Source organism: Brienomyrus brachyistius, chromosome 19 (genome assembly GCF_023856365.1).
Source record: "Brienomyrus brachyistius isolate T26 chromosome 19, BBRACH_0.4, whole genome shotgun sequence".
Classification (NCBI taxonomy): domain Eukaryota; kingdom Metazoa; phylum Chordata; class Actinopteri; order Osteoglossiformes; family Mormyridae; genus Brienomyrus; species Brienomyrus brachyistius.
Window position 1 is genome coordinate 10198096 of NC_064551.1, and position 12267 is coordinate 10210362.

The 12267-nt window shown below is 43.2% G+C and overlaps 1 protein-coding gene across 2 annotated transcripts; it reads left to right on the plus strand.

The window, feature by feature from the left end:
* The first annotated feature begins 654 nt into the window (after positions 1 to 654).
* Positions 655 to 10913, plus strand: myb (v-myb avian myeloblastosis viral oncogene homolog). 2 transcript variants are annotated; one of them, XM_048986543.1, is made up of 16 exons: positions 655 to 1543; positions 3467 to 3584; positions 3792 to 3863; positions 4576 to 4668; positions 4977 to 5197; positions 5422 to 5650; positions 5937 to 5996; positions 6253 to 6357; positions 6837 to 7052; positions 7176 to 7406; positions 7963 to 8099; positions 8185 to 8299; positions 8484 to 8603; positions 8757 to 8852; positions 9104 to 9211; positions 9777 to 10913. In XM_048986543.1, exons 1-16 carry the CDS (start codon positions 1437 to 1439, stop codon positions 9885 to 9887), a joined length of 2139 nt encoding a protein of 712 aa, XP_048842500.1. In that variant the 5' UTR covers positions 655 to 1436; the 3' UTR covers positions 9888 to 10913. The 2 variants fall into 2 exon arrangements, with proteins under 2 accessions (XP_048842500.1, XP_048842501.1); XM_048986544.1 differs by lacking the exon at positions 7176 to 7406 and having other exon boundaries at positions 664 to 1543.
* The last annotated feature ends 1354 nt before the right edge of the window (positions 10914 to 12267 follow it).

Consider the following 12267-nt stretch of genomic DNA (forward strand, 5'->3'; position numbering starts at 1 on the left):
ATTTTCTGAAAAAGCACCATACAAGTAAAATGAATCAGGGAAAGTGATATTGTTCCTCTTATTTAATAGTTCCGGTTGTAGGAAGCTCACGTTACAATACACGAAACTGTACTATTTCACCTGGCTGAAGACAGCATAGACTATGGAAATAAAACGATATTTCTACGTTAATTAAAGATTCGGAGAGTTTATATTGTGATCAAATTAGTACTGGTATTAATACTTTTCAAAATAGCTTGTCTTGGCAATTGTTTGAAGATTCAACTGGATTACCTTGGCATACGATGTAGTACAACAGCAAAAACACAAAGCTTTTTGCCCAGATAATAGATACAGCCCATTTTAAATGTATATCACTTTAACCGGTTTTTAGAAACGGTATGTAAAAGGCTCAAGTCAGTATAAATTGGCGTCCAGGCAGAATTACACCGCGATTACGGACCTTATTAAAACCACGCGGGCAGTTTTTATTTTCCTTTCGCAGAGATAATATGCCACGTTGTTAATAGCCTTGATGTGAGACAGTAACGTAGTACCACATTTCATCGAGCTCATAAATTTACATCTTAATGTGACATGTGGGAAACCCACCGGAGCTCGTCTGACAGCACGGCGCCATGTGCTGTTCTAGCGCACGCGAACGCACGTCTAATTCAGCTAAGTCTCTATTAAGTTCTTATAGTTTTATTCATTTGCGAATACACAGGTTTACACACTCATATCCGGGAAACAATTCGACTTTTAATTTGCCTATAACGTATTTCATTACTAACAGTGGGATTATAGAGTATTCTGGGGGGTAATTCTCTCCGCTTAGAAACAGGTAAGACACGTGTCAGTTTTTTCTCCATTTAACGTGAAGTTTCATTCACGGAAAAAGCAAACCATTTACAAGTTTCTGACCAACATTTAAACTTCGGAGACAAATAATATTGCTCGATCGTCTGGAGTTTACTAAGCAAAATAGGTTTAAACAAACATTTTGCAAAGTGAAACTAATATTACACATGCGAGCGTCTATACAATACAAATTAAATATTAACTTTAGAAAGTCCCTGTTCACTTCTAGCAGCTTTCTAGAAAAGCATGGAGGACATGTTATGCTCCCAAGTATCCACAGTAATAGCAAACCAAAAATAAATACAGGGGGGGGAGAAGAAACTTAGTCAAACCGATCATTACCACTCCTGCTACATACCCCATTCCTTAATTGTGCATATTCTCCACAGTAACAGTTAGCCCCACCTCAATAAAAAAAGAAGTAATGTTAAGTGCTGAGAGTTTAGCGGGGACCGGACCGAAAAACGCGCCTTGCTCGCGCCGGGGCAGCAGAATATTGCGCTTGCGTAAAGAAATGGGGCGCCAAATTTAGCGCGGAGGGAGGGCCCTAAAAAGCTTTGTTTGATGGCATCTGTTTACACTCCCTTCACTCTTTAATGTCAACCTGCTCCTTGTCCCGAGATAACTCCAAGTGCTATAGACGAATACTTGCAGCAAGTCACCGCTTTCTTACCTTGATGATGGCTAGGCGGCCAAGGCATAGGTACGGTAAAGCATTTTTTTGTTGTTTTCCGCATTAATGCATTGCACTTTAAAAAACATAATATTATTTATGTGATTTTACGCATGCTTATGCAGATTATTTACGTAATTGCTATAGTTTTTTGTAATAAATGTGCTTATACCTGCTGTGTGAAGGTGCACTTATCAGCGTGTGGGTAATAGGCTGTTGAAGGAGCGTGGACTTTATTTAATTTCATTTCATTTTTTTACGATATGGTTTTGATAGTTTTGTGGAAATGTCACAGCGAGCATATGGCAGATGGGGAAAGTTTTGAAACGGGGCAGCCCGGCGTGCCTGCGGGTCGTTTCATTTATATTTTCATTCATTGCGAGGGGAAGCAGGTAGCGGAGGTCAGGTGACAGGTGGGCATAGGGAGCGCTGCGACCGGCCGGGATGCGGCAGATGCGGGCAGCTTACGGGCTCAGTGCGGGAGGAATTAGCGGCAGTGTGTTTCTTCATACGCGACACGCTGTGGTCTGTTCTCCACCATGCCAATCGCTCCTAATTGATTTAAATGGAAGTTAAACATTTCTAATCTAGTTTTTATTGATCTAACATGGAATTCTTTATGCAATTAGTATTCATAATAATTTATGTTAAATACGTTTCGTCATAGTTTTGAATTTTCAAAGAGTGTTTTTTATAGAAAATTACTTGAGATCGCTGTTCTATGGAAATTAGAGGTTACAACTTAGGCGTCCATGGTACTGCCACACCGCCGTTTCCCCTGAGTGTTTTAGCTGCAGTTTGGTAAAAGGTGACTTTGTAAGCTCAAGGAGTAAAAGTAATTTAGAGAATAAACTCGTTGTGCAATTTGACTTGCGAGTCAGAGAGTTTGAGATGAGGCGACCAGAGTGACTCACCAATGTCAGCTAACCGAATAACGAGAGGACCTGTTTAAAATGGTTTGTTACAAATAAATTCTCGTTTTTAAATCGTTGTTCATCCAGAAACTAAGTATGAAGTAAAACAACTTATTTTGCATAATAGTGCCGTATACGCTATTAATTGGTTTTGGCTTAACCGTTTCTGTGCTGGTCCCATATTTCATCTGCTACATGTCGGTTTATGTAACTTTAATTTTATTCTTGTGAGCGCTTTATTTCACTAATCTGAAACTTCAAGTTTTCGCCGATACGTTTATTACAGTTTTTAATGTGATCAAAGTACAATTAATACTCGTTTCATAGACGTACGTTATTTCCATGTATATTGTCAGTGGGGGGAAATTATGGTACTTAACTGACTCATTTGGTCAATAATGCATAATCTGAAAAATCTGACTGATTTGCACCGACATTATGTATTGTTTTGGTAATTAATTCATATATTATTTAAAATATACCTGTTAAGGAAGTAGAAATAAAGCAAGTGTGGTTGTCTAGTTTTCCTTTGTTCAGTAGCAGTAATGGTTCCTAATAGTGTTTGTGCCAACAATGTAAGGGTTAAGTTCATATAGGCTTTGTGCACAAAGGGCATTATCTCCTGCTTCAGTGTAGTATTCTCCACGTTTAACTTTGTTTTGAAGTTTGATTGGTGGAGTTTCTGCCAAATGGCTGATTATCTTGTTGTCCAACAATACATGCACAGGTCTGAACATGCAGAAGTCATGAAAAAGCAATTAACGTTGCCAATTCTTGTTCACGTATCTGTGGAAACCAAAAACATTAAAACCAGTTTTTCAAAATATGTACCTTACGTCTTACTTTACTCAAACCTGATCCTGCAAGATTTACTGGTTTTGTCAGTAGTAAGTTTTTTTTTTTTTTTTTTTTTTTTTTTTTTTGGATGAGGGGGGGGGGGGGCTTATTTTTGTTTTCACAGTTTTCATTCCACTTTTTTTATGGAACAAGGAAAAGTTTCAGCTTCTTGTTTAATGCTGCTTCTCCCCCTGTTTTATAGTGTGTACAGCAGCGACGAGGAAGATGATGATGTGGAACTCTACGACCACGACTACGATGGACCAGTGCCAAAGTCAGGGAAGCGGCATCTCGGCAAAACCCGGTGGACCCGGGATGAGGTGGGCAAGAGCCACCGATTGTCCGCTGACTTAGTTGACCTGCATGTGTGTGTGATCCACTTGCATCGCACATGCAACTCATGTGATTCCAAACCATACAAATCCAAACCAAACTACCAGGGTGTAATGATGTCTTAGCGACTCTCTTAGTCAACCTTAGTAATAATGGCTGGTGTTTAGTAACAGTCACTAATATTTCTTTTGCAGGATGAAAAATTGAAGAAACTCGTTGAGCACCATGGTTCTGAAGACTGGAAAGTTATTGCCAGTTTCCTTCCTGTAAGAACGGCATCTTTCTCAATGATCAGGCACTAGGAGGCTCTTGGCCTCCCTTCAACAATTTTATCTTCCTTTTCGCAATGACATTATAGATCCTTCTTATATCTACGCTTTATATGTGTCCATAATTAACTCGTAATATCCACCTTGTTAAAGAAATGCCTTGTGTTCTAGAGCAAAGGAGATACTACCAGGCCATGTCATTCATGACCGTGGTTTTTCACTCTAACATTTTGTTTAGTCCATTTGCATGTTTCTAAAGCCAGAATTTGAGGTAGATATCCGGACATGTATTAGCCGATTTGCATTTCTTTGAAAAGATTTCGAGAGGTGTCATTTATTTGAGATTTGTAAAGTGTCTCCTTTGGCTTGGGGAAAATGGGAATCCGTTTTGATAGTCCACTTTAGAATGACCTTGCACCTGTAGGTGATTTCATTTCTCCAAATAAAACTTTTAATCGAGTTGTAGAAATAGAATAGAAAACTAGAATTGTTTCATTTCTAAATTACATAAGGATTTCAGGCACCTGCTATTTTCATATGTAGTTTAAGGGAGAAGTCTGGTCGAGCACCAGCCGGCGAATGCGGTCAAGAAACAGATGTACGTTTTCAATGTCTTGAAATTAGTAAAGGGTGGTAAAATTGTGGAGAAATGAGCTTGAATAGTCCCTTTGCCTGAACGGCTCTGCTTTTTTCCCCCATTTCTGAGCAGAACCGCACAGATGTGCAGTGCCAGCATCGCTGGCAGAAAGTGCTGAACCCAGAACTCATCAAAGGCCCGTGGACCAAGGAGGAGGACCAGCGGGTAAATACCACTTAACTTGCTAAATAATGTGTAGACTTCTAGGACAAATGCCCTGTTGGTTTCCTCTATGACAGATTACATGAACACTTAATTTAGGTGAGATTGAGGTGAAATGGTGTTTAGATATATTGAGTAATGTAATAATGGACCAATGAAATATGGGCCTCCTGGAGGATAATTTATGTTCATTACTAACACTCATCCAAGATTCTGTGGAACCATTCATTCTAAATAGGGGGGGGTGGGGGTCGTCAACACTCCTGTTTGTCATGGACTCTTTTAAATCTAACGTGTTGTGGGTCGTGCAGGTGATTGAACTGGTGCAGAAGTACGGGCCCAAGCGCTGGTCCGTCATTGCCAAGCACTTGAAGGGCCGGATTGGTAAACAGTGTCGGGAGCGCTGGCACAACCACTTAAACCCTGAGGTGAAGAAGACCTCTTGGACGGAGGAGGAGGATCGCATCATCTACCAAGCCCACGAGAAGCTGGGGAACAGATGGGCTGAGATTGCCAAACTACTGCCTGGAAGGTAGCAGGACCCTGTACAATCCCCATGCACTATTATGGGATGCCATGTTTGTCCAACTCTGGGTTTGAGTTCTTAATTCCTCCCAATGTGAACTCAGCAAAATCTTCCAATGGTGTAATATATGCAGAGTGTGTATGTACCATAGTGGATGGAGTAATATATGCTTTGACAGTTTGGTGGGGATTGCAGAAGGTTAATTTTTCATGAATTCATTTCTTGCACAGGACTGATAATGCTATCAAGAACCATTGGAACTCCACCATGCGGCGAAAGGTGGAGCAGGAGGGCTATCTGCAGCCGGCCCCTAAGCCTGGCCCAGCAGCAATGGGCCCAGGGTACTCCAAGTCTAGTCAACTCATGGGCTTCACCCACCCCTCGCCCCCCTCCCAGATACCCCCGCCATCACCTGTCAGCGGTGACTTCCCCTACTACCCCGCCTCAGAGACACCCCGGGTATGAACTGCCTGCACTTCCATATGCTGATGTGTCGAGGCTTAAGCATGACTGCTTATTAGCTTGTGGCAGAGGTTAGCATTAGCTAGCTAGTTCTTTAGGCTTGAGCTACTCTTGTAGTTGTCATGCTACACTGTGATGCTAGCAGGTAACAGGAATCTCTTAGAAACCCATTCTGCAAGCTGTTCCAGTTGCCCAAACCTGACCTGACCTGGAGGTGCGATCGCCTGTTGAGACTTGCTCCAGACTGAAATGCATTTTCTGCTCTCTTGATTTCGTGATCCAGGTACCTTTCCTGCATGTCAACATTCTGAACATCCCAGATCGCAGGGCCGCTGCTATACAGGTAAGTGACGGTGCTATGGCTGAACAGCATATTGCTTTAAGTGTGTAACAGGTGGATGCTGACCTCCTTAAGTGTTGTTTTAAGGCTTGGGGTTATGTAAGGTGTATAGAAACAATTTTTAAACAAATATGCATTCAAATATATACCGAGGATTGAACACCGTGACTGTGCTGATGGCCGGCGCAGTCTCTATTCGTCTGTGTCATCCTGTACACCTGCATTTTGACTGGGTCCTTCACCTCACTCGTCATCACAGAGGTGCTATAATGATGAAGATCCTGAGAAGGAGAAGCGGGTGAAGGAGATCGAGTTGCTGCTGAAGTCGACTGAGAATGAACTGAGAGGGCAGGCAGTCTTGCCGGTAAGAGTGCTTTGTTTACCGTCTGCGGTATTTCCCCAGAGACTTTAATAATGTTTATCATAACGTTTAAAGATGTTATCCTCAGTACTTTTAAGAAAGCAGTTTTTTAATTTACTGGTTTCTATACCATTTTCTGGTTTTTAAAACTAGAGGAATATCCATTAAAAGTGAATTTCTTTAATTTGAATCGATTTTCCTTAGCAAGTTACATAACTCTAGATCTTACCAAATGCACATCTAATAAGATCGACCAGCCTCCACTTTTCCCTCCATTTGCTAGTAGCTTAAATATCCTTGGCTGCGAACTGGTTGCAGGGCACAGCTTATCTTCCAACCTGTTTATGAAGAATCCAATGGTTTCTGTACCATCAGTGCAAGGAAACATCTGGGCCTGATTTCACATGCAAACTGCTGAATTGATGCAATCACCTTATCTTGTGCAAGGCGGACCTGAGTTCCCTTTCTGTGGCTCTCTTCAGGCCCACATGCCCAGCTACCCAGGATGGAACAGGACCTTGGCTGATGGGACGGGGCCCCACAGGGAGGGCGTGACCACTTCCTGCCTAGGGGAGCAGCACCCGGCAGCACCACCCCCTCCACTTGACCGTGGCTGCCTGCCGGAGGAGGGTGCGTCCTCAGGCCGGCCACAGCCAGTGTCGACCCTGCCCGACTACATCGTCTCCGTCATCGACTCGGTAAGTGTGCGTACGGTGGAAGAAGATCTGACAGAGGGGGTCTGTCGCGGCGCCACCCCTGGCCAAAACCCGCCAAGATGGAGTGAAACTGCCCCTGAAAGCTCTGCCTCCTCCATCTTTCAGGACCCCCGGGCCTGGGGGCACAGGCCCAAAGCAGGTGGTGTGGGCCAGGCCAGCAGGGCTGCTTCTGGGGCCCTGAACGAGCCAGCTGTCAGTCAGGACTCTGGGGGCTGCGTCTCGCCCAAGGGGGGGGGCGGCGACGAGGCCGACAGTGGAATCTTCACTCTGTCCTCCTTGGCCTGCTCCTCCCCTGGGTTGTCCCCTGTCAAACACCTGCCCTTCTCGCCTTCACAGGTAGCTGAGAGCCAACAATGACTGAGAACGGGTTCAGAATCAACAGACTAATCAGCACGTAGATCAGCGTCTAATTAGTGTAACTCCTCTTCAGTGCCTTAGGCTCAATCACTGCTGACTTTCTGCCTCTCTTGGATCAGTCAGTCCTGTGTAGGAGTAGGTCTCAAATTGAACCTCCATTTACACCTTGGTCTTCTAGATCCCCCTTTGATTCACTGTTGCTCCTGAGTTCCCTTTCTTCACCTTTGATGGACAAGCACAAGTTGAGTTTTGTGAAGGTTATATTTTTAGCTTTTGGTGCATTTTCCAGGTTCTGTATGAAGTGTCAGTAACTGGTAAAGAGATGTATGCAGCGATGTAAACCTCAGAATTCAAAATTCAAGCTCTTCAAGACTGATGTTAACGTGAAACAAGGGCCAAAACCCACGTCAAACTCAACTTGTCCTCAAGAATCAAAACATGGCATTTCACTGTGAAAATTCTAATGATTTTTTTGTGTTTGCATTTCAGTTGATATTAACATGCCATTGTTTGTTTGTTTTTGTTTTTCTTGCAGTTTTTTAACACGGTTCCAGAAAATTCGGACATTGATCTTCTACCATTAACCTCAACACCTCTTTGCTCCCAGAAGTCTTTGAGTGCAGCTTCTCTCCATCGTGACCACGCGCTCAAGCCTCAGAAAGAAAACGACATGTGAGTCCTATCTCCTCCTCGAGCATGTCGGCGTCACCGTGACAGGACCGTCAGTATCAAACCACTATGCTTTGCTTTTTCGTAGTTTCCGAACCCCTAACCTCCGGCGATCGATCATGGAGACCTCCCCTCGAACGCCCACACCTTTCCGGACCTCTGTGGCTCTTCAGGAGATCAAATACGGTCCGTTAAAGATGTTGGTGAGTCAACAGCATTCAACACTTTATTTTTTTTTTACTCTGAGAAAATGCAGCGATCTCGTAAAATCATCTGAGCCCACATGACACTTAATGTTTCCGAAGAGTAATGTGACTCTCCGTGGCCACGCGCCCAGTTTCCTGTTATGATGCCTTTCTGATCCTGGAAAATACGGGTGTTTTCCAGCCGCACAGTCCCATGCAGCCCGACCTGGCTGAGGTGATCAAGCAGGAGCCCCTGGAGGACGAAGCATCTCCAGGGATCGAGCTGGATGACCAGCCATCCTTGAAGAAGATCAAACGAGAGGTACTTTCCATTACCGAAGTCTCGATGGGCTGAGCAGCCTCAGGTGGTGTGTAGGGTTCAATAGCTGTGTGTGGGTTGACCTGCGCTCCATGCTTGTGCAGGTGTTACCTAACTGGATGCGTGTGGGTTAACCCATCCTCGATGTGCTCGCAGATTGACATTGCTTGTGAGCGGAGCTGCCTCCAGTGGGAGGGGGAGTCTCTCCAGACCCAGCTGTTTCCCCCGAGCAGCTCCCTGGACAACATGCCTGTGAGTGTTCTCCTGTGTCCACAACAAGCCAGCACGCCTCCCTCACACCAGCTCGACCTTGACCGTCGAGAGACAGGAATGGACAGCTTTCAATAGCATCTAGCTCTTAGCCTCTTCCAAAGGTCCTTCCAAAGGATCTACTCGCAGCTGCAAAGAGTCTCAGCCCCATTGCATGGGAACATGGAGGATCTGCTGTGGACCCAACAATACCTCTGGCATTAATACAGTTTTATTGTGTTTCTCCCTCCTAGGACCTCCTTACCAGCTCAGTGTTAATGGTGCCTGGATGTGAAAAGGACGAAGATGGCCACGTTAAAGTGTACCATGTTCCACGAAGGCCCATAGGGAGTCCCATACAGGTAAGGGGCGGGGCTTGTGGGTTTTGTGGCCTTTGTGGGCTTTGTCAGTGCATCTGGCTTTTCCTCAGTGATCAGGAAGTGAAAAGATATCAACACACGATCTGTATAACAGTTGGAATTAGTGATACCGATTAGAGAGCAGCTGTAAAGGTCTGGATGTTGAAGGTCTTTGCTAATGTAGGACTGACCGTGTGGTTTTTAGAAAATGTAACACTGGGGCAAAAGTGATTATTCTGATAAAATATAAAGGCTTATCTTGTAAATCGAGGTTTTGTTGACATCAAACAGCTTCTGTGACAATTTCACTTGTAAACCTGGTACGTTGAATGTAACTACAAAGTTGTGAGCATGCTAAGATAGCAGTGATACTGGTACACAGTTACGGAGCAGTTCTGCTACTGCACAGCTATATAGCTAAAGAACCTCCAGTGTAACACTTCACCTAAATAAACCTTCAGACCTTTGAACTTTGTGCATTATTTTCTGTGGTTATTTTTTACGAATGTTCTCCACTGAAAACTTGACGCTGAAATCTCTCCATTTCTCTGCCTTTTGATGGTGATAGATGAATGCATGGGAAGCAGTGGCTTGTGGGAAGACGGAGGATCACCTGCTGGTGCCAGAGCCAAGCCACAAGTACATTAACACTTTCTCTACCAGGACGCTGGTCATGTGACGGCCTCAAGCGCAATGATAGAAACAAAGGAAAACACTTCAAGTTGATTGTAAAACATCAACTCTGTCCTGCATGAAGCTGGTGGAGATGCAGCACAGAACCTATTTGTTGTGGTACAACAGTTGGGAGGTGTCATTGTGCACAAGCTTGTTGGATTTCAACAAACCAAAGATGTTTCGATGATGTATGATAATGATGTTTTACTCTTTTTTGTGAAATGGAACACATGCCTAAACTCCCTAGGTAAACTTAATAACTGTTAAATGTATTTTTATTGATATTAATATAAAGAACAACAAGAATAATTTATTTTCCATGAGATCGTTTTTCTGCTATTGGCAAAACAAGCAGTGTTTCTCTCCAGTATTGGGTCTTCCTGACTCACACGTTTGTGACAAACAGACAAACAGTATGTGTCTAAAAGCATTATTACATACCAAATTAGTTCACGGGAAATATTTAAAAAAGTATAACATTTCTTCTGACGTATTTTGACTACTTGGTTTTAAAACTACTATTGTGTGTCTTTCAGTTTTGTCCTTTTGTTTAATTCAGTTGTATTTCATGCCAGCTTGCCCGTAAATGATACTGTATGGAAAAAATTTCTCTTTTGAACAAATGTACTTTTTTTTGTTTTGTTTTGTTTTCGTTTTGTTTTGTAGTACAGTGAATGCTAAGGGACCTAGATGTTGTTGCTGCTAAGGTTGGCATGTTTTATCTAAAGAAAAGGCAGGGCACTAGCATGAGAATTATTTTTTCACTGTATACATGATACAGTACAGTATCACTAGGTCTGGGGAAAACTGTTTTCAAGATTGTTTTTATAGTGTTGATTTTTTTTTTTTTACGTTTGACATCTGCTTAATGCAAAGTCAGCTGTAGCAAAGTTTCTGTGACCCATTATTAGCTTACAAAAATGTATTATTTCGTTGCCCTTTTTTACTACCATTTTGCAAAACTCTCACAATTCTGTTTTTATAAAAAATGTGTTTACTGCCCTGTAAATAAAGGTGTGTTTTTTTTCAACTCTTTTGCTTTTTTTTAAAAAAAAAAACAACAACAACAAAGAATTCAAGTATTTTAATCTGGCCAAAGGTTCAGTAAGAGTGAAAGGTGACTTAGCCTCACAACGCTCACAATTCTGAGCCTCACAACGCTCAGTTTTTTTAATTCTGTAATGACCTGCTACAAGGTGACCTTCATGTCAGCATGTAGATGACCTCAAACTCCAAGCGGTGCAAAGGGGTGCCATCAATCATGTTCTTCGGAGCAGGACTGTTACATTATGGCCCAAAAATGTTCATATTTATGAAAGTTTTATATCTCCAGTGGTTAGTCTTACCCTGCCTTCCACACTTTTTCTCTACAGCTCAGTCCACACATTTTATATATATATATATATATGTGTGTGTGTGTGTGTGTGTGTGTATATATATATATGTGTATGTTTGTTATTTTGGTGTAACTAGTGATACAGGGTGAGTACGATGCCGGGATTACGTATTCTATGGAATAGAATGACATTATAACATGAAGACTTGTAGTGTTTGGTATGGTGGGGTATTTCCATTGTTTTCACACGACAAAACAAGCACTTTCGGGGTTATGGGGGCAGGCAAGAGCATCTGTCACACACACACCCACCCACCCACACCTGTCAGGGAGGTCTGTCTTTATGACTTCCTCACTTTCTCTTCATTCCCCAGAGTACTGGTGCCACTAAACCTGGCTATTGTGACAAATATGAGGTCCAGCATAGTCTCTTGAGGGAGCACACTTCCTTCAAGAGCAGCAGCAGTGGGCATACAGGTCTATATTTAAGACTCCATGTTTTCACATCCCCATTGGCCACCTGCCCCTTAGCTTTGCTCCCAGAATCCCTTGCTCCACTGGGCAAGAAAGCCACACAGTGGGATGCTGCTCAGCCTGTTTACTCACCGAAAAAGGCTTCATAGGCTGACTAATATGGGCCTAATCAACTCACCATCAACAAGAAAAGCAAGGCACTGTATATGCTCTATACATAATGCAAGTATGGGCCATACATTTGTCAGTATGGACCAATGTAAGTCACCAATGGTATTCAAGACTGGCTGAAAGAGGTGGATGATGACTCAGGTGAGTTTTTAAAGCAGAGCAAAGAGTCACTTGGTGTTCGTTCACCCGTATTCCATTGTCTGCAGTCGGCTTGGTGCAGCACGGCCCTCGGACATCCACAGGATGAGACCCTCCTATGAAATGCAGTGAGAAGCTGTACGGCTGCTCCCAGGTCAAGGAGACGGAGGCCTGGGCTCTAAAGTAGCCAGTGTGCGGCTCCCCAAGCCGCTTTCAGCAATTCTGATACTGAAAGGAGCAGCTCAGAGGCGAAAACAAGAGCGAC